At 44.6% G+C, this 27,614-nt stretch overlaps 1 protein-coding gene across 2 annotated transcripts in view; it reads left to right on the top strand.

Annotated features, from left to right (window-relative positions):
• Window positions 1-262: 262 nt before the first annotated feature.
• Window positions 263-27,614, top strand: part of PLCD1 (phospholipase C delta 1) — a 45,038-nt gene continuing 17,686 nt past the window's right edge. Inside the window, exons 1-6 of one of the 2 annotated variants that reach the window (XM_009988636.2) lie at window positions 263-362; window positions 5,128-5,292; window positions 14,987-15,215; window positions 20,138-20,267; window positions 24,565-24,793; window positions 25,939-26,140. In XM_009988636.2, the coding sequence (XP_009986938.2) occupies window positions 263-362; window positions 5,128-5,292; window positions 14,987-15,215; window positions 20,138-20,267; window positions 24,565-24,793; window positions 25,939-26,140 (1,055 nt within the window). Of the gene's footprint in view, window positions 363-5,127; window positions 5,293-14,986; window positions 15,216-20,137; window positions 20,268-24,489; window positions 24,794-25,938; window positions 26,141-27,614 lie in introns of both variants that reach the window. The other variant, XM_086614451.1, reaches the window with a different exon arrangement.

Raw genomic sequence — 27,614 nt, 5'->3', positions numbered from 1 at the left:
GCAGGCTTCTCGGTGTCATTCCACATCCAGCGTGTGCTGGTGAGCAAAGCAGGAGGAGACACTTCCCACGGTCCCACCCCCAGTTGGACTCTGCCCTCCCCTGCCTTCCCCTGCCTGCGCTCTCCCGCTGCCGCTGCTCCCTCCTTGGCGCCCCGTTTGACACCGACCACGCCGGAAGCTCCTGGATGAGCCGGGATCCCCGCTGGGGTGGCCTGGTCCCCCCGTCCTTCCCAACGCCTTTCCCTGAGCCCCACGCTGGATCATGCAGTGCTTCCGAAGGCAACCCAAGCGCAGCGTGTCCCAGGAAAACATCCTCCGGGAGCAGAGCCGTAGAGTGGCCGCGTTGAACGGCATCAGGCTGGGTAAGGGACAAGTTGGCCAAACCCTCGGCACTTCCACACGCTGGCAGCCGCTTCGTTTCTGCCTCTTTTCCCTGCGCCGAGACAGTGCTCCACCCTAAAGGCAACTCAAAGTTTATTTTTAAACTCCCGAGGTTTCTTTTCTTTGCCTGTAACCACCCGCCAGATGTGTAAACCGCTTCATTCGAGGCATCAAAGAAAGTGGGACCTCTTTGGCGAAGGGTGGGTTTCCAAATCTCTTGCCGGGCTTTCTGAACTGTCGCTGGTTAAGGATGGTTGGGAAAGGCAGTGCCCTTTTCCTGCCGGATTTTAAGACTTCTCAGTGGTGTGTTGCCAGTTGCTGTAAGAGCCCGAGGAACCACTCAGAGGTCTGCATTCATCAGATGAAAAGAAAGAGGAAATCCAGGGAGTTTCATAACTTCTGTGCCTGCTTATGAACTCATTGCTGTTTCCTGCTTTCTGGAGAGACAGCCCAAATGGATGCCGACTCCCTTGATTTCCGTGGCTACAGAGGGCAGGTGGAAATGGAAAATGGCCATTTACCCACTCGAGTTCTTCGGATTTTATCAGAAGGGCTTTCTACCCTTTTAAACCAGCAAACCTGAGTTATGTCTGATCTTAAACCAGGTGGGAGAGGGAGAGCAGGCAGAAGGAGACTCGTTTTGTAGCAGTTGTAATTAATGTGTTTATACCAGATCAGCAGATTTGCCAGTGAGCAATGCAGAAATATGGGTTATCGCTGTCTTCTCTAGGCACCATTCTGTCTCCTTAGTGAACTCAAAGCCTGGCTTCTACCGTGACAGCTATTGTTTTATTGTGCTTCCAGCTTGCTGTAAACCTGAGACGAATAACACAAAGGTTAACAGTTTTGATGTCTTAGTGCCTACAGCTTCATAGTGCAGTATATTAACTTCATGGTTATTGCAGTGCTGTGTATTCTTGAGGTGCTCCTACCTTTGCCAAACATGATTTTCACTCTGAATGTTACTGCACACTAAAGATATTCTGTTTAGAAAGTGTGTGATTGCTATTTTGTGAGGAGGGGGGCCTGACCCTTGAAAAGCACGCTGCAAATTTGCATGCCAGGTGTGCATTTGGTATTTCACAGAGGATTCTAAGCAAGACGTGGTCCTGCCGCATGTTTCAGGCAGGATTCGAACATCTATTTCAGTGTGGTGATTGTGCTTCTCATGCCTAGTGTTGTTACATAGTTGGAAACCAGTATCCTTGTTCTGCTGCACAGCGTCTTTTAATTTTTAAATGATGTATGTATATGGTGACTCTGATTTCTTTCATACAAGTTTCCACTGCTGTTAGATGGAGCTCTGGACTGCAAACCTTCTCAGCTCCATGGGGTCGTTAGACAGAAATCCTGAGGAGCTGGTTCAGGCATAAAACCTGAAAAGAGGTTTCTGCTGGGAAGACGTGCTTTTTTTCTGAAAAGCAGTTCAGGTGACTGACTGACGCACTGGCACATCAGGGGTGCGTTTGTAATTCCTGTATCAGCAGATCAGGGCGTCTTCTGCTCCATCTCTGGCCTAACAAGATGCTGGTGCTTTGTAAGCAGGAAAGGAGAAGCTAAGTGACTCAACCAAGGTCATTTAAAGAGTCTGTGACAGTGCTTGGACTGGGAATAGGAGCAAAACTCTGGCCCTCTTTCCTGGCCAGTTTAGCTGCCTGAGCTTGAACTGCTGCTGGACAGACACAGGGCTGAAACAGGCTGTGCCCCCCCTGGTTAAGGGGATGCCTCTCCTTCCTCCGGGCCCACCGTCAGGCGGTTCAGTCAGTACTTGGGGTCACCACTGGCAGAGGTCAGCTCTGGGTGACTGCTCTCTATCTGGAAGGCCTCCCACATCAAAGGAATGATGGAGCTGCTAGACACCCATGATTAGCCCTCTCGCCCTGTCCTGGCCAAGAGGCAAGCTTGTCTCCATCCCCTCCCTGGCTTCTCTCACTGCCCTCTGATGCACGCCCTCTGCCATCTTTGATCTCTGCCACGCTTTCACCGTGCACTGTCCGTCTTCATCTTTCCCTCCTGCTCTTGTGAAGCACAGTGGCCTCCTTTGCAGAGTCATTTAGCCTGTCCTGGTCCTCGGGCACAGTGGCCAAGGAGAAGTGGGAGGGCTGCTTCCAATCCATAGATCCTCTGGAGAGGAAGGGGAGTTTTTACTCATGTTGATGCACTGACTGGGCAGTGCCAGTGACCAGGATGAAGGGCTCTGAGCGCCAGCTTGTGTCTGACCTGTATGAATCAAGCCTGGAGGAGAGGAATCTGCCCTTGACCACTGCCTGTGCCCATCCAGATTTGCCTGCATTACATTGGTGCAGCTCTTTGGGATGTCCAGGTAGCGTGACATGTTACATGCTGCATGGGGTGTCTATGTAACGAAACATGCCCCAGTTAACAGATTTCTCATTACACACTTATGCACGTAGGCACCCAAAGGAATTGATGGTTTTCCTGTTTTTTTTCCTCATGTCACTCCAGGATGGCATGTCCTCTTAGCCCCATAACGATGCCTCACGTGATTGGGATCTGAAGAAAGAGAAGGAATGAGGCTGGAAGCCAGAACAGAAATGTTGTGGGTGAATAGGGAATAGAGAGAAGGAAGAAGTTTATTTTCTCTCCAGGAACCTTGAGGGGTACCACAGAGATGTTAGTGAGACCTCAGTCTGTGATATCTTCTCCATGCTTGAAATACCTTTGCCTTTGAGGAGAAGCCGTAACACCACAGCTCCAGAGACCAAGGACCTGTGAAGCTGTTGTGGTGTCCATCCTTCCTCTGGATGGTTTGGCCTCTTGTCAACCCCTGGGAATGCTTGAACCTGAGCAAGCCCAGGAGGGTGTCCCAGATCCCATAGCTGGGGTCAGTTTTTCACCTTTCTGTGCTTTGCATGAAATGGCTTTTTTTCTTCTCTCCATGAGATTCTTTCTGAGATTTCTGGAGAGAGGAGTAAGCATTCAAACTCTCCTCTTGGGAACCTCCAAACCAGACATGAGCCGAGAGGCCCAGGGGATGCTGTAGCGTGGGAAGACATTTAATTAATGAGATAGCTAATTGAACGCAGAAGAAAGAGAGAGGCCACAGCCACCTTTTCAGGATCTCCAGCTCCCACTGGGGCACTTTCAACTCTGGATGCCTCAGCCAGGCTCAGCTCTGGGCATGGTCCTCACCATCTGCAAAACCAGAGAAGTGGTGTGAGCGGCTCACTGAGTGGACACTGGACACCTCTGATATTTCTCTCTGATGGAGATCTCATGCTTTCTTTGGCAATTTAAAATACTCTCTTTAGGCCAATATATCCCAGCTACAAACACATAATGCTGCGTTTTTGGTGCTGCCACCATGACCCACCTTGGTGATCTGCAGCACCGGGCATTTCAGTTTCCTGTATGAATTGTCAGGAGTCTGAGGTTTTGGCCACTTGGATTTCATGCTGGGTTTTGTTTTTCAAGCAGTCCTGAAGCGATGCTTGATATTATATTGCCGTGCCCTGTTTAAAAACCAACAATTGAAAGCAGCTGTCTCTTCCAGAGAAGAACAAACAGGAGAATGCCACACTTCAATATAAATGTCACTGCATAAATCAGTTAACTTGGATTTCTGCTTTGTGAGACCTCGCGTGATGTTTACGTGGTATCGGGAGGTTTCCCATGATGTGAGTGTCAGGTGGCTGCAAGTGGCCAAGTGGTTCTCTGCGTTGTCAAGATAAGGTCAGCAAAAATCCCCTAGAGTTGGAACGTGCTTGGTCAGTACTACAGGGTTAAATGCTGTTTCACCAGCTGTGAACCGGCCTTTCATGCAATGTCGGAGGTGCAAGGTGCCTATTACAGAAAGCCCAGGATGTGTTTCTCGTGTTTCATGCTCTCACCCTCCCCAGCCCACACGCTCCAGATCTGTAATTAATGGTTGTTTTGAGGGACAGATTCTCCAAGGTATTTAGGTATGTGGAAGTCATATACTGCTGAGACATTCAAAACCATTGTAGAATGCCAAATCTATGTTTTCAAAGTCTCATTAGGTGCCTGTTGCCTCTCTAGATGTCTAAGTGCCTCCCTGAATCTAGCCTAAGACGTGAAATCTGAAGTTCCTGGATCCAGAAGGTCTGGATATTATTACTTGGCCTTGTGGTGGCCTAGTAGGGTAAAAAAGGTAAAGGTCCTCTTGGATACTAACAGGGCAATGAGGAGAGCATGGCTGCTAGTTTAATCACATTATTGATGTGATGCTGCCTGTCACCAAACTTATCTGTGTATGTCCTAAGCTTCATGACACTAATCTTCAAAATTCCAATGCGGATAGGTGGGGACTGCTTGCCAGAGAAGAAAGAGAGAGATCTTTGTGTATTCCTGTTTCCACAAAGGAAATTTGTTGCAGAATAGATCTGAAGTCACTTGAAAGTTCCTGACAGTACTCCAATTATGAGTTACACAACTTTCTTTCCTCTGCTTTTACTGTTATGTTGTTGGTTTTGTTGTTTTTGCATCCTAACATTAGACTGTATTAGCTGGGAAGAAGATATTTTATGCTTGTAAAACACCTGAGAATTATAGTACAAGTGTTTGGACTCTAAGAAATCTACACAGCTCCAGCGTCTTTGGTGAGCATAAAGTGCGGCATGGTGGATTTCTGGGTCTCTCTGCTCTGCTGGCCTCCCCAGACCTGTCTATGCCTGTGATTAGTGTCCTGTGGAAGGGAAGACCCTGTGTGTATCGTTTCTTGAGTCGACTCTTACAAGTAACATTACCACTGCTGTTTCTCTGCAGGCCTGAAAGATGACAAGGATCTGAAGTTCCTCCTGAAAGGCAGCCAGCTGCTGAAAGTGAAGTCAAGCTCTTGGCGAAAGGAGCGGTTTTATAAGCTCCAGGAGGACTGCAAAACCATATGGCAGGAATCAAAGAAGATGCTGAGGTCTCCAGAGTCACAGATCTGTAAGTAAAGTTTGTTTCATCACAGGCGTGGGACACTGTGGGCAGAGGTGCTTGGGATGAACCAGGACCATCATGCTGTGGTGTGAAGGTAAGATGTGGAGCAATGAGACCAGCTCCTTCACACCTCCTGTAACACACAAACTAAGTGATGCTGTCAGCTCTGGAGGCATTTGGGAGGAATCTGTGGAGTCAGGAATGGCCACATTTCCCAAGCTCGTTAGCTACCACTTAAAATTGTTGTGGGGTGGGCTGCACGGGGCTCAGCAGCCCTGCCTGGCTTGTTTCCTCCTCAAAGCAAGAGTTCAGGTTACTCAGGTGCCCGAGCCCTAATGCTCAGTGTGAGACATAGCTTGGGCATCTGTGGTGCGGTATGGTGCACTTGGGATGTTGGCCTGAGCTCTGCCAGGACACCTCTTTTCTGCCTGCAGCCCCTGGGAAAGCTGGCATTTAAGCCTCAGAAGGGAACCACAGAGATGTGGAGATCCAAGGGCTGGCAGGAGATCTCTCTGGGAAGGAAAGTCTGTTCTCATCCTTATCTTGGAAACTCAGAATCTGCCCCATTTTAAAAAGCCCAGATGCAACATTCAGCATTGTATGGGCAAAGGGAAAACCATCCTGTGCCAGCATCACCCAGCTTGAAGCCGTAATTGGGACCAGGAGCCCAACTGTGCAGTTAAAATGGGATCAGGCAGAGTGTGTATCTGTTTATATCTAGTTTTTCTTCTGATTTGGTATTTTTCTGACATATTTCTCTGTCACTAATCATCACAGTCTTGTGAAGCCAGAAGGTAAATGAATAATGTGGAATTTATTTTATGGCACGTTGAAATGTAGAACACGCTGCCCGTGTTATTTACACAATTTTTTGGGTAACAATCACAATTAACTAAATGAAGGGTGGGTATTCTGAATTAACCCCCTCCCACAAGCAGTGATAAGATCTTCAGCAGGAGGAATAAGGTGGCAGGGCAAAATAGGTTTGGTTTGTAATCCTGATGGCGACACCCTTCTCACATGACCTTGGGTACCTTACTTAGCCTCTTTGTGCATCCTTCCCCACACATTTCCTTTCTCTTCTTCTATCTAGCTATAAAAGGCTTTGGATTAGAGACTGTCCCTTACTGTGTGCACACCCGGAGTGGCAGAGTCCTGAGCTCAGCTGGGCTCTTTAGGTACCAATGCAATAACCCATGATGACAACAACAAATGCAGAGGCCTTAGTGAACATTTGCTCCCCAGGAATGCCTCTGTCCCATGTGAAAGCGAAGTCCCAGGTAATGTCTTGCTATAAAACAAACAAGGGCATGAGTTGAGAAGACTGACTTTCAGAGCTTGCTTTCCGGTGCAGTTTCCAAATTACAGGGATGGAGAGCAACTGCAGTAACAGTCCTGACCTCACCTTGTCCTCTGAAGTAAATGGGAGGGGGCGCTTGTGCTGTGGCTTCAGGGACCTTGAGGTCTACTTGGAGAAGCACTGGTGGAACCCATTGCCTCCATTGCTTGGGCGGTGGCATGGAGAGATGGTGCAAATGTGACTATTTTATGTATGAGCTGCAGTAAGAGCACTGCAATGAGATCAGATCCCGGTCCCAAGCCATAACCACAAGGACATCCATGCCTTTCTCCTCTATTGGTCCTCTGAGACCTTCCATTCCCAAAATTTTGAAAGGGATCGCTGAGTTCGAGTTTCTTCCTTGAGCTTTTAACTTAACCAGGCTGCTTTGGGTTCAGGTATAGAGAGGATTACCCCTGGTTAGCGTTGTTTTCTGTGGTGGGCTCTGTCACTACGGCTGCATTCTCATTTAGCCCAGTGTTTGTAGGCAGTCAAAAAGCAGAGGAAGAGTGCAGGGTCATGATTTGATACTCAAAATCAGGGACTGCAAGGCGAGTCTCTTCCTTGTTGCAAGACGGTAACCTTGCCCTCTGGTACAAAGCCTTTCTCAAACGGCAGATAAACTGCCTTTTTTAGGAAGGAAAAAGAATGAGCAAAATGGAAACTGGGAGATATTAGTAGCAGGTCTAATCTTATCTGCAGCATTGCTGAGAGTAAGCAGATGGAAGCACCTCAGAGAAGCAAAGTGAGTAGGGTAAGGGTTGTGTTTTTGTTTGGACAATTTCCTGTTATTCCTGTTACTGTTCTTATAATTATGGAGAAAAGCTATTTGTAAACCATTGTATGGTGGTGTCCAGTAGATAAAACTGGGGACTGCCAAGGTTAGGCAGAGGAATCTCAGATGCTTGAATTTAAAAAAAACCCAACATATCAGGTTGTCACAGGCACAGATGTTGCCTGGATCAGATACATGAGGTACAACCAGTACCTTCCTTTGTTGTCCTTATTTTAAACAACTGGGAATTTAGATTAGATGCTGTCTTGATAGCTGTATTACTCACAGAGCTTTTTTGAGGAAGGCTGCTATTCCGATATGGTTTCTAGGCAGATAGAACCTAATAATTTTTTTCCTTATTATCTATAATCCATTATTTTTTAGTATGTTACATTTTAGTCCCAAGGGAACAGGTGTTTTTTTTTTTCACAAGCCCGTGAAGCATCTGAAGTGATCAGTCAGCCAGACTCAATCCCTTTAAAAACTCTCCGAACTTGGAGATTTGTAGGAACAGTTGAAAAATTTCCAGTGAAATATCCTTTTGAGCGTTTGGTGGAGAAACAGAATATTCAAAGCCAGAAAGAAAAGGTTGAATGAGTTGTTTAGATTTAGGGATGCTACAGTGGAGCCCCAGAGAAGCTGATGGTACTTTGCTGCCTCCTGCACCCTTTCTTTGCTGGAGGCTCAGGGAAATGACGTTTCCTGTGACAACCATAAGTGAGTTTCAGACGCTGCACCAAGAATGACTCACTGAGGGTGCGTTGTTGAGTCACGAGCAGTGTAATCAAGAAAGATGTTTAGGAGTTTTGGGTGAAATATTTCCATTTTTGGCCAAAAGCTTTACTTAAAAACTACTATTGTTAGGGTTTTTTTTTCTATATTTTGGTTAAAAGAATCAGTTTTGGGAGCAATTTGCACAGGTTGAACAACCGAATGTTTCAAGTGATGTTTGTATTATTATTGAAAGTAATGAAATTGATATTTTGATCTAATTATTAATTATCCTCACTATTAAAAATGCCCAGAATTTGTTCCAGTTCCTCTGACTTCCAGCTCAATTACAGGGCATTTTTTCATGGTTTAGACATGGTACAAAAGATTTATGTTTATAGCCTACTACCAGTGTTCGGCCGAAAATTTTTTCCTTCATTTTTGAGTTCTTGGGAAATTTAAGAATGCCCTTAAAATGCCAGGTGATGAATGTACTGTGCCACTTTTGTGGAAGAACGAACAATTGTCTCCATTGCACTAATACCCTGAACTTGCTTGCAGAAGAACAGGAAGGACATGATACTGCTCTGTGCTTGCTCAAGTCAAGAAGTGAAAACTTTAAATTGTTCCTGATGAGTGCCTGAAGTCAACAGAAACTCCCAGCAACCTGTATACAGGTTGTATACACACAGCAGGCAGTTGACTGCACCGACACCTTCCTTCTGGAGCTGCCCAGGCAGTTTCTTCAGGAATCGTTGCTTCGTGGTCAGACATGTATTTGTCCCTGGAAAAATATTTGCTGATGTGAATGTGTTATGCAAGGCGGCTCTCAGCTGTGAAAACAAAACCGTCTGTCTGTGGGTCTCATTAGTTTTTATCAAAATCACTCAACCCATAAAACAAGTCATTTCAAACGCAGAGCTGCCTGGGTTTTCGATTTAATTTTGGATCAGGCCACCGCATGCGTTGCTGGGACAGTTTTCATCACAGGCAGTGTGCTGACAAATATTGACCTTATTCTCCATAGCATATGTTAAATGCAAAGACAGAAGTGTTGAGAGCCTTAGATCCAAATTTAGCGGCGCTGCAATGGCAGGAGAAGTAGGAACTAGTTGCAGAAATAGTTTGGAGGGCCCTGGTTGTGATGTGTGGAAGGAACGCAAACAGAGATCGCTCTATTGAAATATACGCCCCAAGCTGTGCTGAGTAGACAGAAAGATTGGGTAAAGACCTTATATTAAAAGGTATTTCCAAACAACCTGTAAAATTGCATGTGCATTATATCACTGGTTCCCAGCTGGTGACACACACCAGCGATGAGGGCACGCTGCTGTGCAGCAGATCTCAAGTGAAAACAACGTGCTGAGCAAGTCAGCGGAGGGGGAGAGAGGGGGAGAACGGATGAGGAATCAGCAGCTGGGACCTGCAGTAATTCACGTGCTGGGAGATGAGAGAGCGATGCGGTCAGGGCTAAGAAGGCACCGCACAGTGGGACTCGTGCTAAACCCACCCTTGAATCATTATGTTAAAGCATCCTTCAGTGATGAGGGTGATGGATAGCCTTTGGTGTTCCTGGTCCAGGGAGGTGACAGTGCTTTAGCTCCTGCTGATTACAAAGGTCCTGATCCCAACTGCGTTTGGCCAGTAGCATCAGCCACCTATGGTGAAACTGAAATCAACTGAACTGCTTTTTCTGGGGTGAAACGAAAGAGAGAAGCCAGTTTGCCCCATGTGCTCCGTGTGTTGTGAAATCCATGTAGTCTGGATTTCAGATCCTGGCTGGCAGGGCAGCCCTGGGGTCAGGTAGCAGCTTTCATCTGTGCTGGACAAGATGCTGAGCCTGGCTGAGCTGCAGCTGGTGAAGGTCCGATCTCTCTGCAGAAATGCAGTGTTGTGTGCAAATACGGTGCAGGCTATTAACAGCTGAGTGCATTTCTCATCTGCGTTTCCTGACAGTAAACAGAAGTGACTTATTGAGACAATTGGAGTGGGATGGAGTAATTGAACGTGGCTGAATGCCACATTGCAGAGATCACTTGCTAATGATAGGGAGGTGGGATAAGGAAAGGGAAGCATCTGAGGGGTATTTCCCCCAGAGTGAAAAAACTGCCCCCCTCCCTTCATGACTAACTCAAGGCCAGCTGTTTTGGCAGTGCCTCCAAGTCTCTATACATTGACCTTCCTCTCCCTCTTTATCAGCAAAGGCACCAGGAAGGAGAAGCACCTTTTGGTCCTTGTCTTTCACATGCCTGGTGGTTTTCAGAAGATGTGGGTTCAGTTCCTTGTTCTCTCTTTTCTGTAAGCCTGTTAAAAAATATCTCCTCTCAGAGGGCTGCCTGTCAAACAGGAGGTGATTGCTGTCTGCCTCTGTTCCTCCTTTCCCTATATTCTTTAAGATTACCAGAGTGTTTTACTGTCCATGTTCCCAGCACAATCTGGACATTTCACCTTAGGAGTAGTGGCTGAAGAAGAGATAGAGAAGCCAGTGGCCAGGGCTTCTCTCTCAGACAGGTGCTCTAATCATTAGGCACCTTGTCAGGCTTGTCCTTCTGGAGCCTCAACACATATTTTTGGCTGCCTGATGGCTTATAGTGCATATGTGTGACTCAGATGCACTCCTGAATGCTGAAAGCTCTGGGGCTACAACATTTAGGGTGATGGGGAGATGGAATTTGTCCTTCTCCCTATTGCTTCCTGCAGGAATGGTTCTCACACGATGGCCATCCTCTCTGTGCGTGTGTGTGTAGGGATGAAATACTTGCACTGGAATGTGTCTTGAGGGCACCTTGTGGAGGGTGGTCAGGCCAGCCTAGGTCCTGCTGGAGGGAGGTGGGAAGCCTTTTGTGCAGGGGCCACTTGAAGGAAGAAACTAACTTCTGGGACATGGAGGAGCTTTTGGGTCAGGCAGAGGCACAGATGAAGCTCTGCACCCACTCAACAAGGTTTTGTGCGTCACTGTTTTGGACTTAGGTACTTGCAGACTCTCTAAGTCTGGTTACAGGCACATCAGTGTGAATCACAGCTTTTGTTTTCTTTTGAGAGGTGTTCCTCGTCCTTCTGCATGAGGAGATGATCTTGCAAGTGTAACAGCAAGCTCCTAGAAAGCCATGAAAAGAGAAATCCAAATCAAAAGAGACACCCAAAAGATACATGTTGGTTGCTTGAAAACATCATGGCTGTCAAAACCTGCTTCCTACATCCTGTGGACCTGGCTCATACCTGCCTTCTAATGCTGTGGGTGAAACAGAGGGCACTCGGCCAAGAATTAGCAAGGGAGGGGCACAAGGGCGGTATCCAGTGATAAAAATCGAAAGGAGGATTAAAAAGGAAGTCCTCACATCTCCCTGAGACTAGTTCAGACAGGAGTCATTTGACCAGCTCCAGGGAACGCTGCTGTACGTCCATGTGAGCAGGGGGCCATCGGCTGGGGCACGGGCCGAGCGGCATCTGCAGCAGCCAGGAAGGCTGACTGGGATGTAACCTGTTTCACTTGGTGTCTGGAGGCCAGGAAGGACACAAGCTTCTCTGTGTTGTGCTTCATGTTTTGGGCTTTACACAAACCACCTCTTCCACAGACGTAAACACTCAGGAGAAGCAGATGCAAACTTTCCAGATTCTCTTCTGCTTGTGGTTACCTCCCTGCTGTGGCGTGATGGGGAAGGAACAGGGAGGCTGCAGGGTTACGTGATTGATGGGTGTTTGCTGCAAGTGTTCCTCTGCTGTGAAACATCTTTGTCCCCCAGTTATTTCTGACTTTTCCTTGCAGATAGCTCAGCTGAGCACACAATTAGTTTGGGATTCCTAATACAGTATGCTCGCTGTCTGGGAGCAGCTGATAATGTACTCATGCTGGGTTAAGATTTTCCAGAAAAGAGATAACATTTGCAGATGGCTTGGGCCGACTCCTTTGGCTGCAGCCTTTTTATTGATAGATGAAGGCAGAACTCACAACCAAGCTACGGAAAGCTTTAAAAAGTGTCCTCTCTTACCCTGCTTTTTTAATAGTTTCTGCACTTATGGTTTCTCTCTTTGTGTCTTGTGTGGCAGTAGACACCAGTCCTGTTCTTCAGCCTTCCTTGTACCTTTTCTGTGTCGAGGAGCTCTGTGCCCTCTATCATCCTCTTCTCAGCATACCCCAGAAAGATCAAGGCAGCCTTTCCCGACACGGGTTTTCAATCTTTTTTTTTCCTCCCACACAGCTCCCTTTTCCACTGGATTCACTTTGCCAGATAATGATTTCCAAAGAATCCGTTCTAAATTTCCAATATTTAACATCAGATTTTCTAGTCTTGGAAACACTAGGTCGTTGCCAACCCAAAGTTTAGGGATTCATTGCACAAGCAGACCAGCTAGCCATTCTGAAGGGACAATAACTCCTATGAGCCAAGCAGTGGTGAGCAGCTGGCAGGTGATGAGGAACAACAGGATGATCTTTCTTCCACTTGCACTGCCATAACCAGAAAAATCACCTATTTATGAACCATCTGCGAGGCACACGTCTGCATCTGAGCTCAGCCTGGTCTTCCTTTCTGGTCAAGGGTCCACTGTATTGGATTGGATCCTCAATCTGTGGATTGAGGGTGTGATTTATCTTACCCTAAAGTTTTTGTCTAAATAGGACAGAACGTTTGTGTTCCAAAAGCTTCTTTTTTCCCAGTGGCTATAAAAGGAGTCTAACTAAACTTCAGATTTTTTGAGTGAACTGAATCCATCCAAACATGATAGAATCCTTTACGTTAAGGGTGTAGTTCTACCTAAGGCACAATGGCTGTCACATGCCCAATGTCCTAGTTAACAGTCAAAATCACCAGCAAGGCTGTCTATTAGCAGCCCAGCTGCAAGGAATTGCAGCCTTTCTCTTTCAAGGATGGTTTTAGTACTCAAAACCATAAACTTTCACTCTAAGGTAAATTGGCCAGATAATATAATTCCACAGCAGCCCATCCCAACCCAACTTTCTCCTCCCCTCCAAGTGATCAACTGTTGGCCCTTACGAAGTGATAATAAAAGACCACCCAAAGATAATTGCTCATAATTGTCAGGGAGGAGCTTTTCCAGCTCCAGGAAGGTCCTCATGGTATGTTCTTGTATAGAAACCAAACCAGCAAAGTGTTTTGGAAGATGTTTGACCACCCCAACATGTGGTGGGAATTTAAAGCAAATGTCAAGTGTTGCTTTTGGAAAGTCACTGACTTTTGAAGACTGAAGTTTGGGTGGTTTTTTCTTTTTTTTTTTTTTTTTCTTTCCCAGCAGCTGAGCATCATCATGACTGCCCTGGGGAAAAAGGAATGTTTTCAAACTCTAATGAGCATCTCATGAATTTTGCATGATCTCAGGGCAGCCAGGCTAAAAACGTGCAGGGTAGATGCTGAGTTGTGTTTTTCTGCAGTGTTGACTTTGAATGAACTGGGCAGTTTAATGGTGAAATTACACCAATTTAAATGAAGGAGCAGAGAAAATGGATGTTTAAAGGCAAGTTTCTCCTATTCAGCTAAACAGTGGGGAAATTTTACACTCACATACTGCTTTTCAACAAAGCTCCTTCAAGATAAGCACAAATCAAATTGATCACACACAGCTGTGACACAGGAAATCATTTTTACCTATAATTTACAATTTGAGGTAAGGAGAAGTTAAGCCTTTTTTTCTTTTTTTTTTCAAATTCCTATGATTATATCTGTTTTTTGGCATGCTTGTTATAGAAGATGGCTGAATTTCTCTCAAGTGTGTTGTTGCCTTTTCTATGTGTGCCCTGAGATGGTATTCGTAGATGTCTGCAAAATATGAACTGGTCTGTCTCCCACCCAAGAAAATGCAATGAGACTTTCTCAGTTACGGACTCCAACACTGTTTACAAACATTTTTGCCATTTATCGTGTGCAAGTGCCATTCCTCCTTCGATGTTAAGTTTCTCAGCCATCAAATGTGCTTAAGCAGTTTCTGCCCTTTCCTCTCAGTCCTGTGTAGATGTATTAAGCGGTCCATGAAAGGCAAAAAGAGGCTGTGCGTGCTGCTGGGAGCTTGCCTGATTTCAGCCTGATTTGAGGGCACCTGCGTGCTTTCAGGGGGAATGTAGGGGTGTCTCAGTTACTTACATCTGTTTAATAACGTAGTCTCTTGAGTGCACCACTCTTTCTGGATCATCTTGTGTGTGCATTTTGCATCCTTGGTGCGACTTCAGGGCTTATTTCCAGTACCTGTGGGGCAGAGATGGAAATGGGGAAGGATAGTCTTGAAAGCAGTGTTTTGCTTTCTTACAGCAGAGGATCGAATCCACCCTTGGCAGGGATGAGGGTGGAGCATGGATGACACCAAAATACTCTGAAGCTGTGGTCTTTGCCTCCCTAATTTGCACTAGTGTGACTGAGAAGAACAGATGGGATTTGAAATTTTACCTCCTCACTTTTTTTCAAACTAAAGTATTGCTATTTGGGTCCCTGCCCTGCTCTTACTGAAGTCACCTCTCATTTCCCTGTGAGGTGATGTTCACAGGGAGGCACAGCTCTACTCTCCCTATTCTCAGATGGGAGCAGAGATCAAATCAGGGATGCTCCAAGGACTAGAACCAAACTCTTGGGAGTGATTTGCGTCTCATAAACATGATACCACAGTATAGCGTCTAGTGCATATTCTGCTGCTTTGTTAAATAAAGAATATGGGGAAAGAATGTATAATAGTTTTCCAATTTCCTGCTCTTTCTGCTCGTTTTGATTTGAGCTTTCTTTAGTACCAAAGTTTGGGGAAGGGAGGAAAGGGAAGGTAATCCTCCAGAGGTTGCAGGAAAAGGAGAAAGAGTAATTTATTAGTATCTCTCACCAAGTAGAGATAAGATTGACTGAACCCCTGCTGACAGCAGCTCTGCTTTCTTTCCACAGTCTCCATTGAAGATATTCGGGATGTGAGGTCAGGCCATAAAACAGAAGGTATGGAAAAATATGCCAAGGATGTCCCAGAGTATCGCTGCTTTTCCATCATTTTCAAAGACCAGCGGAAAAACCTGGACCTCATTGCGAGTTCGGAGGATGATGCTAACCACTGGATCTCCGGCCTTGCGAAAATCATAGCCCACAGCAACTCCATGAACCAGAAACAGAAACTCCAACAGTATCCTTTGCCTTCTAAAGTGATTAATCGCACACAAAGATGCACTTGTCCTTCTCTGTGGGTGGAGATAATAGACTAACCCTCTGTTTTCCTGTTGGCCCTGGGCACTGAGTTTTCTCTCGCACTGATTTTGCACTCAGACAAACTCCCTGGTTTCCAGTGCTTTTCTCCCCTGTTTTACAGTGATACAAGCAAGAGTGGATTCAGGCTTCACATAGCTCCTTAAGCAGAGAATTGCCTCTTTCAGGGAACTCCAGATAAAACAATCATTATTATTTGTATTCTTCAGGGGTCTGTTTCACTTGCATTGCAGTAAACTCCAGGACAGGCATTTCTTGGCAAGGCATGAAAAGCCCGTACTGTTTATCATGTTTCTTAGTAATACGAGGTGAGGGAACTGATTCTTCTCTTCTGACTGCCAAGTTTACTCTGGAGTAGCTCCACTGACTTTAGTGAAATTACTCCTCGTTTGCCTCAGCGTGTGAGGAAGTTTTGCCCTTAAAGAATTTGCAGTTGCTCTAGTGACAATGCAGATGTCGGAAAGGAGAAGTAGCAGAGCAGGAAAGGAGAATGAATTAGTTGTGAAATGGAGAGTGAGTTAGTTATTGGGTGAAATCCTGGCATTGCTGAATTCACAGAGAATTTTCCCCAGGGCTGCATTTCACTCAATAAGTTGCTTTGCAACCACAGATCTCACATCCATATAAAAAGAGAGAGTATCTGTGGGTGCAGTTTTTGATGGATTTTCTGCAGTCTCAGTGTGTCTGAGGCCCTGACTGTGACATATGAACCCGCTGGCCGATTTCACCCTGATTTAACAGAGCCGCAGCAGTCATAAAATACTAAGTTCCTTTAAGCTTCACAAAGATAGGCATCCAGCTATCAGAGAGGAAAGAAACCAGGTTGTGTACTCAGTTAGAGGAAGCTGCAGGAGCTTCATGCCTTGTTCAACATCAAAGCTTCAGTGAAGAGGAGGGGAGATGCGAAATCCTCAGCTGGGGAAAATCAAAAAGCTGGAGTCTGAGCCTGAGCAGGCACCAGGGAGTCTTGTCCTCAGTCAAGGCTTCACTCCATGTGTGTTTCCTGCTGGGTAATAATGTACTGATGGTGAAGGAGATGGCACATAAGTGCTGAGCTTTCATCAGGCTTTACTCTTCTGTGGATTCTCTGAAGTCTAATAAACACTTGCACAACCATAGTGCTGTTTGTTTAAAGGGATCAGACTCTGTTAGCTCTGATGTATATGGAATGCTGTATTTATCTCCTGCACTGTGAGTGTCCTTTTGGATGGTTTTTCAAGCTCTAGGCTGTAAGGTCATTCCTCAGCAGCATTAGTCAGTTGTGTGTCCATGGTGGTAGGGAGCAGTCCCTTGACAAGTTGAAATCTTGAAACTTTGGTGCTGTTGGAAATGTTGCACCCTGACAGTTTTCCTTTTAAATGTGAAGGCTTCCCCCACCCCACAGTGTGTGTGGAAAATCTGGGCTACAGAAAGTTGTCCCTGGAGCGTACCAAATTGCATATATTGCTGAAAACCTTCCCCATAAGAAGAGACAAGATTGCTAAGGGGGGAAAAATAACAATGACATTTGCAAGGGAAGAAGGCTGTAAATTTCCAGCGTGGAAAAGTGCCTCTCTAGCTTTGGAAAGCAGAATCGAAGCTAAATAGGGTGGGTAGGCAAGCCGTATTTCTGGAAGAGTAATTACTGTGCAGTGCTGGCTTCCAATCTGGGATTGTCTCAGGCCGTTTAACGTAACCTGGAATTACAGAACAGCATGATTTCTCATTTGAAATTTGATGATGTTTAATTAAAGCCTGGGATTTTAAATTTAGTCTGTCTTCACTGGGTTTGCTTGGCAGCGTGGGCTCACTCAGATCTTCTTTAAACCTCAGAAATGTTCTCCGCATCTGTGAGCACAGAAGGGGAAGAGTCAGTAGATGAGGAGAAGTGTTGGGTTCCCTGCCTGTCTCCCATGACTGGAGAATTGCCTTGCAGTGTATCATTTTCACAACCTCCAAAACCTTGCAAAGCAAGTAAGGCATGTGCAAGATTTTGGAAACAAGTATTGAAAGCAAAAACCTCTCTAGTTTCAGATGGGGTTTGTTCAGTTTATAATGCAACGGAGTTGCCTTGTGGTAGCAAGGGGCTGGATTTAGCGTCTTGTGTGTCCTTTCAAGTCCTATATTCCTACAAAGATAAAACTCTCACATGCTTGATGAGTACTTCTGATGTTCTTATACATATGATACTGTTTTATTAAGCCTCAGATTCAGCCCTGCAGTAAGCTGGCACAGATTATTTAGCAAATATCGCAGGTATGTGTGCAGGGAAGACTTTAAACCAGAAATTACGAGAGACTTTTCATTTGAATAGTGTAGCACCATCTGCTTTGATTCTGGGATTTATATATGAGCTTTTTCTTCTGGTTGGAAATCATTTACCAGAAGTTTTGCAGCGTTTCTTTTCTGAGCACATTCATGGGATATCTGCCAGATAGTTTCAGTAATCTCTCTTTGGTTTCTAATAGAAAGCTGGTAGCGCTGGAGCTGGCAGATCCTTTAAAAACAAGAGGCAGGAAGCAGGCTCTCTCCGGGTATATACAGGAATGGGAACAGCTTTTTCCTAGTCCACCCAGCCCCAAACAGGTGCATGAGGTAAAAGGAAGACCCATGACCAGGGCTGCAAAATAGTGTTTGTATCAGATTAGAATAATTTTAGTTGAAGTGGTTAGTTCATCCAGCCCCTCTAAGCTCTCTCAAACCTGAGAGTGTCCAGACATGTGGGAAGTTTGGGTGTTTTGGAGACACTGCTGTTTGCTGAAATGGCAGGTGGGTGCCCAGTTGTCCGTTCTTCTTTGCTGCTTGTCCTTGCAGCGAGAAGACCCACTCTGGGCCTATGCTCTTCCTGGGCTCTGATGTCCCTCCTACATTACTCAGCTTCTCTGGGAGGGATATAACAGGAAAGCATCCTCCATTTGCAGGCAGGACCTGGGCATACTCTTTTGCAGATGCATTTACTAGCCACACATTGCCTTCCAGATTCAACTTTGAATATGTACATGACCTCTGGATGCTCATGATCAGTGGCAATGACTTCAGACTTTTTAAAAAAGGGGGCGTTTTTTTGCAGTGGTTGGAGCAAAAAGAGTAGTTTCTACACACAGTGTTATCCAACCCTGCTGCTCACCTCTGGCTGTGACGGACTGGATTTCCTCTTGGCTCACTAGACTTGCATGTTACTCCTGCCTGTTATTTTAAGGGAAGGCTGTGAAGGAGAGCTGAGGTGCTGGGGTCAGGTATGAATGGATGGCACCACTGTTAGCACCATGTCGACACGCTGAGCAGATGCTCTTTGGAGCACAGGTGGTGGAGGGGGTGTTCTCCACCCTGGGGTGGATGGTGGTCTCCCAGCAGAGCATCCTCTGTGTATGGGAGCTTCATGACTCAAACTTGTTTTTCTGGAAACAATCAGTCCAAACCAGACCCTGGTTCAGTGCCTCGGTGTGTCCTTGGGAGCGGGGAAAATGTAGCCTTTCTTTATTTTGGTTTCTGTGTCTAAAGAAGGGGAATATTAATATTATCAGGCTAAGACAGATGCAGTGTGAGGTCATTGCTTAGCACCTGCCAAGATTTTTAAAGACAGAAAGTTCAACTTTCCATGAGACAAACAATGGTTACAGTTTACACATATCTCCATAGCTCAGAAATATTTGAATGCAGTGGTAGCTGTGGCGAATGTGCTGTTTCAGGGTTATGTCTACAGCACCTAAGGCTGTCAGTTAATGCCCTTTTTTGGGGTTGTTTTGAAGGGCGCAGTTAAAATGTTATGGTACTATATGCCTCAGCTGGTATTTGCTAATCCTGAGGTTATGTCTGCTTAACATCTACATTGGGCACTGTTAAAAGATTTTTTTTGGAATGAGTTTGAAGCAACGCTTCTTATGCAAGACATGGAAGGTTACATTCATGGACATCAAATTGTTACTTTCATCATTTTTCTATGGAAAAATAGGAGATTTTTCTGGATGTTTATTTGGCAGTAAAACAAATTAGAGAATCCCCTGATGCAAAGAGCATGTTTTTTGTTGTTTAAAACTGCAAAGTATCATCTCAACTGTCTAACATTATTTTCCCAAGAGATTGCGAGAATGTGGGAGATGCAGTCCAAATTATCTGGCATCACATGAAAAAGCATGTTTTTTATAGTAATTACTCCAGATCCATAGATACACTAAAGTTACTATAATACGAGCTCTTACGAACTATTATCATAGTATGATACAGTAACAGATCCTGTGGATTTCACAAGGGAAAGCTAAGACCTACAAAGTTTGGTTTGCTTCTGCTCACAACAAAGTTCTTAAGACATATAGGTAGAATTCCCTAAATAAATACAGAAGGTGAAGGTGAGTCCAAAAATTAACATTATTACTTCTTCTTTTGGGGAATCTCTGTTCAGTGTTCAGCTTTGTATACTGACTATTGATCAAATCTCTAATAATTACTCAACTTGGGAGCTCTTTTCATCCCTCCTCTATCTCCTTTTAACAGTCTGGAGCAGAATGCACTTTCTGTCATAAAAGAGAAATCAGACTGTTTTGTGATGTGGCTGTGGCCAGAAACTCCTACAGGGTAAAAAGAGCTGATCCAGCTCTGACCAGATGGTGAAAAGCATCTCCTGGGTCATGACCGCTTGTATTACAGCACATTTTGCATCTGCCAAAGCACCATGTTGCTCTTTTAGAGCAGAAGGTGAGATGATGTAAGCTGTTCAGTTGTAGCATGCTGATTTACAGCAGCTGGAGAGGTGGTTCAGAATCTTTAGAAGGTATTTCCTCCCTCCCACACCCGCCGTGGGCAGCAGAAGGGTGGTATTTAGGCTAGGCACTGACCTGGAAAGATTTCCTTAACATCATTCTGCAGCTGGATTCATACCTGCCTGCGGAAAGCTGATAAAAACAAAGACAACAAGATGAGCTTGAAAGAGCTCAAGAACTTCCTGAAAGAAGTGAACATTGAAGTTGATGACTATCATGCCAAGGAGATTTTTCAGGTAATGAGAGCAAGCAGATAAACTATTTGGTGTCAGCTGAGGTCAAGGTCTCACACAGTTTTCAGCTTTGGTAGGAGTCCTAAGCTAAAGTGAACTTCTACTGTCTTTTCTCGTGCCAAGGAAAGACTGTTGGCTTTTGGTACTCAGCAGATTCCTACTAACAACTAAGTTAAGCACAATGCTTTTGATGAAGGTGTGTTAAGGTCTTTCTTTACCACTGATGTCCAATTTTGCCGGGATTCTCAGAAGATGGGATGCAAATATGGATAATGTGAGAAAAAGGGTAAAGAAAAGTTTGAGTGCACTTTGAGTCCCAGGTGTTTCATGGATTCTGTATGCCACACCACATGTCCATGCCTAAGTCTTGTTGAAATTGGTTTGGCTACAATTATGAACCCAGATCCTTGCCTTTTCAAAGGAAGAGAGTGCCACGTGACAGGTGTAAACAAAAAGAAAGTGCAAACTAGTTAAAAACCCCACAGATTCATGATATGCAACATTGCACTCAAGCCTGGACCAGTCTGGTTGATTTTAGTAGTCTAAGGTATATTTAATCTGGTCAGGGACATACATTCTCAAGATTGAGGTTGCTGGCTGAGCCTATCAGAAGATAAAAAAGGGATGAAAATTTCTCAGTTGTTAAGATTTTGGTTTCTCTCTAAAGAAGCCTTCCTGTTGAGGTGAGATAAAACATCTGGATAATTTCCAAACTTCTATCCTGTCTGATGCAGGATTTGGATTCATGGGTGGGAAGTTTCAGGCCTGGTTTTTCTGATCAGCGGTAAACATGTGGGTGGTTTTGGGCACCAGGAAATAGCTCTCCTATTTCTTCCTGTAAGCAGATAGCAGGGAAGGTTGGCAAGATCTCACTAGGACCTTCCCCCAAAGGAGGTGTAAGTTTCCTAATTCTTGCTTTATGGAGGTCTTTCTCTCTCTCTCTGGTAACTCTGCAAGAATTCGGGGAAGGTCATCAGCAGATCCTAATGAATTTCAGCTTGCAAAATCTTCCGGATGTACTGCCCACTCTGGCTGGCATATCTCATGCTTTATTCCCTGCTCAGGAAGATCCTGGAAGAAGAGCAGTAAGGCTAGGATTCCTCTGGTTGAGTTAGATGTCTCCAGTGCAGACATCTACATTGGAAGTAGTCATTAACTCTTACGCTTCCTTTGCAGTCTGTGTAGGTCAAGCCAATAACAGAGACTGCGGTGTGATTCACCTCATCCTAAAGGACAGATCTCACATATGCCAGATGAATCACTCCCTACATCAAACATCTGAAAAGACATTTTTTTTTTTTTTTTTCAGAGGTGCTGTCTTTTTTTGTTCAGTGAACCTCTTTTGCTGTTGCAATAGTTACAAGGGAGCTCTAGGAGTGGAAACTTGATGAATTTCAATTCTTTTGCTTCAGGACTCCAGTAATTACTAAACCTTGATTCGACCCATCTAAACGCAGGCAGCTAGTTGAAATACCCTCATTAAGTGTGTAATTGTTATAAGTTTCCTGTATAGCCACTGGAAAGAGAGGTTCTTCAGAGGTTAATTCAGATCTCTTGTGGGCTGAATTGCCTCCAGGAAGAGTCTGTCTTGCTCCTAAAACAATTACATCTTCAGTTTACATACTACCTAAGCTTAGATGGACTGAGAGACATTACAGTATATTAAAAGGGTGATCTTTTCTGCCTTAGTGAATTTTTTTTTAATTTAGTCACAGGAAGGAAGGGTGATCAAGGATTCAAGAGAGAGCTACAGGGCATGTTCTCACATTATCCTTGCTATTTGTCACATAACTGTTCACATCTAGTTTTTAGATACGCTTGAGTAAGACGTGTGCAGGGCAATCAGAATCTGTGCAAAGCTCCTCTAATTGCTCACTTTATTTCAACCTGAATGTTCATTCTGGTGCATCAGAAAGGTTCTGACTTTTTCTGGCAGGCCAAGATTCATTCAGGACTCATGGTTCATGATCCATACAAGTGAGGTAAAACACGGTATTTTGGTTTGAGATTCTCTTTCTAATTTGAAGCTCTTGTAGCCCCAGCAGAAGGAGTTCACATTTATACCGTGCATCTGATGTGTCCTGGAATATGACTATGATGCCAATGCTATTGTCCTATTTCAATCACAGCCTTTCATGGCCACTAATGAGAAAAGTTCCCAAGGCAAGTCACTTATAATGCCAGTCTTCTAGAAGTAATATCATGTAATTTTCCCTGTTGTGTCTTAAAGAAAAGAATGTTTGTCATTCACAGCATCCCTGCAGCCTCCACCAGTTGGTTTCCCTCTTTATATTCTTTTTACAATTGCTAAGCATCATGCTCAGCTTAGCTTGCGAGATCTGCCAAAGCTACAGCGCAGGATCATAGGCGGGGAAGGCAGCAAGGAAAAGACAGTTCCTGGACTGCTCAAACCTAATTTGAAGGTGTCTGTGGTACTGAGCATTTCACAGGTTGTCCCATCCCTGAGGTGAGCCCATAGCTTCTACCTGGCAGATTCTGAAGTCAGGACAAGTTTGTGAAATGCTGTGCATCATGATCATTTGGTTTGGTTTTATGTGTGCACCATAAGCAGACAGCAAAGGACTCCAGTGGAGGATTTGCAGGGGATGAGAGTCCCTCATTATCATCGTGCTTGGGGCACTGCCAAAGCCACCATGGCCATCACTGAGATCATTAGCAGAGTTAGGTTGAGATTAGTGTGATGACTGGTTAAACTGAGACATGCGTTTTGGTCATAAACCCCAGGACAATAGCTCTTTCTGTCATAAGAGATCCAAGATGGAAAGCAATTTAATTCCTCTGGTTTGACAAGTTACCATCTGTCAGCTAAGCCATAGTGACTGAGAGCAACTTGTCCATAGCCAGGGTGAAGTGAAATGCACCAGAACCTCCTCTGAATGGCCTGGAGCACACTTTCTATTCCAAGTTCAGGCCTGAAGAGGAGAAGTTATTAGGGCAAAGACTAAGTAAGGCGAACCATGTCCTGCAGGGTTTTTGGTGTCCATGCCCAAAATGAGATTTTTCAGGCTTATGTGAAATGTGAGACGTGAGTGGGCTGTATGAGATGAGGACACCCCTGTTAAGGGTCTGCTTGCTTCTTTTAGATATTGAGGGAGAGGGAATCATCATAACAAGATAATCATAATGACAAGACATTAACTAGAAGTGGATTGGTTGCTGAAATTTGCAGGGAAAAACACTTGGAAGCAGTATAATGCACCTTGCCCATAAGTGATTCCTCTGGGATAGGCTGTTGCTTTCCCTTGAAGCTTGTTTTACTCAGCCCATATTTAATGTAGAGGTTTACATCCCAGAGATGACTGAAAAATAGTTGTTCACCTCTCCATGAAGAATTCTGCTAGGAACAAACCACAAAATTCATATCAGGATTTGCCACAGAAAAATCGTAATTTCTGTTGAAAAATTGAATCTGGAAATATTTTAAATAAACTGGAAATATTTGTTGGAAAAGCTGTTGTCCTTCATGGAGACACTAACATTCATACCTTAAACTCCTAATCTTTCGTGGTCAGTCAAGTCCTCAGCTGTGGTTCTCTGTCAGAGCTGTTACCTAGTGGAGGAGTTCAAACTACAGAGGAACATGAGGGCATGAAGAATTTGAATTATAGCTCCTTGAGAAGTTGATATCTGATGTGAAGTTTTGTGCAGATTTTGTTACTTGGTGGTTTTTGAATGAGAATGGAAAAGTTCCATGGAAAGAGGGATTTTCTCATACTTAAACATGCACATGTTTAGCAGTTGTTTTTTTTTTAAAGTCAGGTTTTGATGCCATCTTTGCAACCAGCCTTACTACTAGCCTTGACAGTCTCTTGAGGCCTGAGCTCAAACCCACTAAGATCAAGGAGAAGGCCCTTTTCACTTTACTTACTGGATTTTAGGTCATGATCTCTATTACTAATTTAAGATGCGTTGAGTTGTTTCCCTATGTTCTCCCATCTCTTGAGATCAAGAGGTGCATTCCTCTTGAGCATTGATTTGTACTTAGATTGTCCTTTTAACTTATGATTCGCACAGTACGCAGTGCAGTGGAGCTCAAGACCATGCCTGGTGCTTTTCAGCACACTGATAATATGAGTAAATAATGATAATTGTAACTATTACATGACTGTTGGCCTTGTCAATGAGAACCATTGTCATTGACCAAGTGCTTCTCATTCACTGGCCAGTAACTGTCTCCAATTATTTTGTGTTCTACGTTGTGTAGCCCTGGTGCAGATTACGGCTGGCGTATGCCAGAAGGAAAGAAGGTTTTCACTCCTTCTCCCCTCTACGTTTACAGCACTGTGACAAGTCCAAAACAGAAGCTCTGGAGGATGATGAGATAGAGGAATTTTACAAGATATTGACAGAGAGGAAGGAAATAGACGAGATCTTCCAAAAGTACTCAGATGCAGAAGGCTTCATGTCCTGCCAGAACCTAGTGAGGTTCCTCTATGAGATGCAGCAAGAAGAAGATGCTGTTGTTGCTGCCCCTGCCTTAATTCAGAGATATGAGCCCAATGAAAGAGGTAGGTTGGAAACCCTGACTGGTTTGGTTCAAAATCTTGATCTCTTGAAGAACTGTGAATTGCTTTGCTGCTGCTTTCTTCTGCAGTCATGTGTGTCACGTTCTCCTTGCAGCTGCTTCTAAAACACCGGTCTTCTAGGGGCACATTAGCAGCTATAAGAACGGACGGCACAGGAGAGCCTGGGAAATATTTCTCTTCAGTTTTGGCTTGGGTGCACTGAGCAGCTGGAGAGGGCCTGATATAGCGTTGACTAGAGGGTAATGAAATTCCTGAGGGAAAGATTCTGATGGCTTACTCAGATGTCAAGACCTCACATGGCTTTGCAAGTTTAAGAATGTAACAATATTTCCGTTCTCCAGAAGCAGGAATGGAGGCAGATGGTTTTGAATGTGGGCACCTGAAAAGCCATGGGGTGATGAGATCTCTGAGTAGAGGGCCAAGAAGGTGACGGCTGTTTAGGAGGGCAATCAAAGAACTGTCTGTCTGCTCAGAAATTAAGTGAATTGACAGTCCGGAGCACCTTGGAGGACATCTTCAAGAAACAAACACAGGATCATAGACTGGTTTTGCAGCCAGGTATATATACCTGTCTCTCTCCTGATATACCTTCAGGAGAGAGAAAATGCTTTGCAGATGTCAGACTTAGGGATTAGACTGAGATCTAGCTCACTCCCTCAAGATGGAGACATCTCAATTTCTCCCCAAAATTGGGTAATTTTGCATTTACTCTTTGCAAATCTTGTATTCATTGGGTAATCTAGACAGGATTTATCTATGTTTAGACATCTGACAACTTCTCTGCGTTGGTATGAAGGAAGCTTGAAGTGCTCAAATAGAGATTTTTATACTGTAGATCTCTAGAGGCAGACTAGACTGACACTTCTGTCTAGTCTGACACTTCTAAGGTGTTATCGAGGACAGTAAGTCTCGTAAAAAGCCATGCTTGTGAAGGGTTTTTTCTCAGGCAGATGAAGCTGTTATCATTGTCTGAAGAGCATCAATATCTTTACTATTAGCTAAATGCTTAGGGAGCATGTTTTGCCTTTGAGATCCTCTGGAGAGCAGCAGACCTCATGGTGAAGATGATGGCACAACCTGGTGGTGTCAGATTTTCAGTGTGGGATTTCTGTCTATTTATCTGGCAGCCAAGAGGGGTAACGCCATGACCAAAGATGGTTTCCTGATGTACCTGCTGTCTGATGATGGGAATATATTCAATCCCTCCCACCGTAAAGTTTACCAGGACATGACTCAACCTCTCAGTCACTACTTGGTGTCATCCTCACACAATACCTATCTTATGGAAGACCAGCTCACAGGTCCAAGCAGCACAGAAGCCTATATCAGGTAACGTATGCGTGTGTGTATTTATTTGTGTTTATTTGTATGTGAGAGGTTGACCTCTTTCTTACAGAAGACATAGAGTGCATCTATACTGCTAGATGCAAGAGGATCAAGAAGCAATCTCCCACCCTGAGACCAGGTAATGTGGACTGGCCCACGTTCACATCAGGCTTTCTAAACCAGGCTGGCCATGCCTCCATTCTCATAGCACTTTGACCTGGGTCTCTGCTGGGCTGCATGTGGTGACCACTTGACTGTAAGATGTATAATTACTACATTTGGGAGTAGTTTAAAATATCTGCAATCATGTGGAGGCTGGATTACAGCCCTCTAGCATGATGTTTTCAAAGCATGATGCCGAAGGGGTATGTTGCATTCCCCAGAATATGGCATGAGAGTGCAAGGAGCTTACATGGTGCAAAGATTTCTCGGATAGAGCTGTAAGACCATGTAGGGACTGAGAGGAGCCAAAATGATGCATACTGTCACGATGTTTATGATCTGTACTGCCTTTTGGGAGTAGCCCCTGGCATGGACTATCCCTAGAACCATGCTGGGGTTTATTTTGGAGAGACCTAGTTGGAGCAGTCCAAAAAGGAGGTGGGATGTGAGCTAATGAAGCAGTGTGGGTGATCAGGAAACTTATGCCTGGTCCCTCTTTAGCAGCTCAGATGCTCCCACAGCATCCCGGGACAGAACATTGGGTGTTGCCTACTTCTACCTTTAACAACGACTGCAGTCTCATGGCCAGATGTTTGCAGTGGCCTTTACTGACTTGGACAACCACCTTACATATTACTTCTGCTATGACCTGTACTTTGATCAAGTGAGACAGTGTTTCCTTGTAAGCAAGCCAATGACTTCAATTCTGTCTTTGTTGATTACTTATCTGATTCTCAGGGACCAATGGCTGTCTAGAGTCACATGCTCAGAAGAGTAGAGAGTGAAATCTGGCACAAGTTGCTTTTCAGTAGCTGTTTGAATTCCTCTTACAGTATCTTAAAACCATAGAATTATGTTTTGGTTGTAAAAAAAAAAAAATCCTGTAATTCTTATTGCAATGAGTTAAAGGAGTTGTGTTATCTGAGACGTACAAAGAGTTACTGTAAAAGAGACAAGATCACCTCCTAGACAGGTAAGTCTGTTCAGGGGGAACATGCATTTGAAAGTAAATTAAAATGAAAGTATGGATATGTAGAGGCAGGAGTTTCAAGTGGAAATTCAGTCTGTAGACTCAGTTTGGGAAACTGACCCTTGACAGACTTCCCCAGCTATGGTGGAGCTCCCACAGCTCCCTCTCTGACAGGTCCGAGGATTCATCTCTAATGTCTTGCCAGATCTAGATGAAGAAGTCACATCATCCAGGCTTCGTGACCTGACTTGTAAGGCTGACTGTCTTACTGTCTTTCTTCCAATACAGCCACTCTTGATTTTCTCTTTCCTTCACCATTTTAGGGAAAAGACTTGGGCCACAGTC

The sequence above is a fragment of the Tauraco erythrolophus genome, chromosome 7 (genome assembly GCF_009769465.1).
Source record: "Tauraco erythrolophus isolate bTauEry1 chromosome 7, bTauEry1.pri, whole genome shotgun sequence".
NCBI classification, from domain to species: Eukaryota; Metazoa; Chordata; class Aves; order Musophagiformes; family Musophagidae; genus Tauraco; species Tauraco erythrolophus.
The sequence above is the reverse complement of the archived record's forward strand: the minus strand, read 5'-3'. Positions and strand labels throughout refer to the sequence as shown.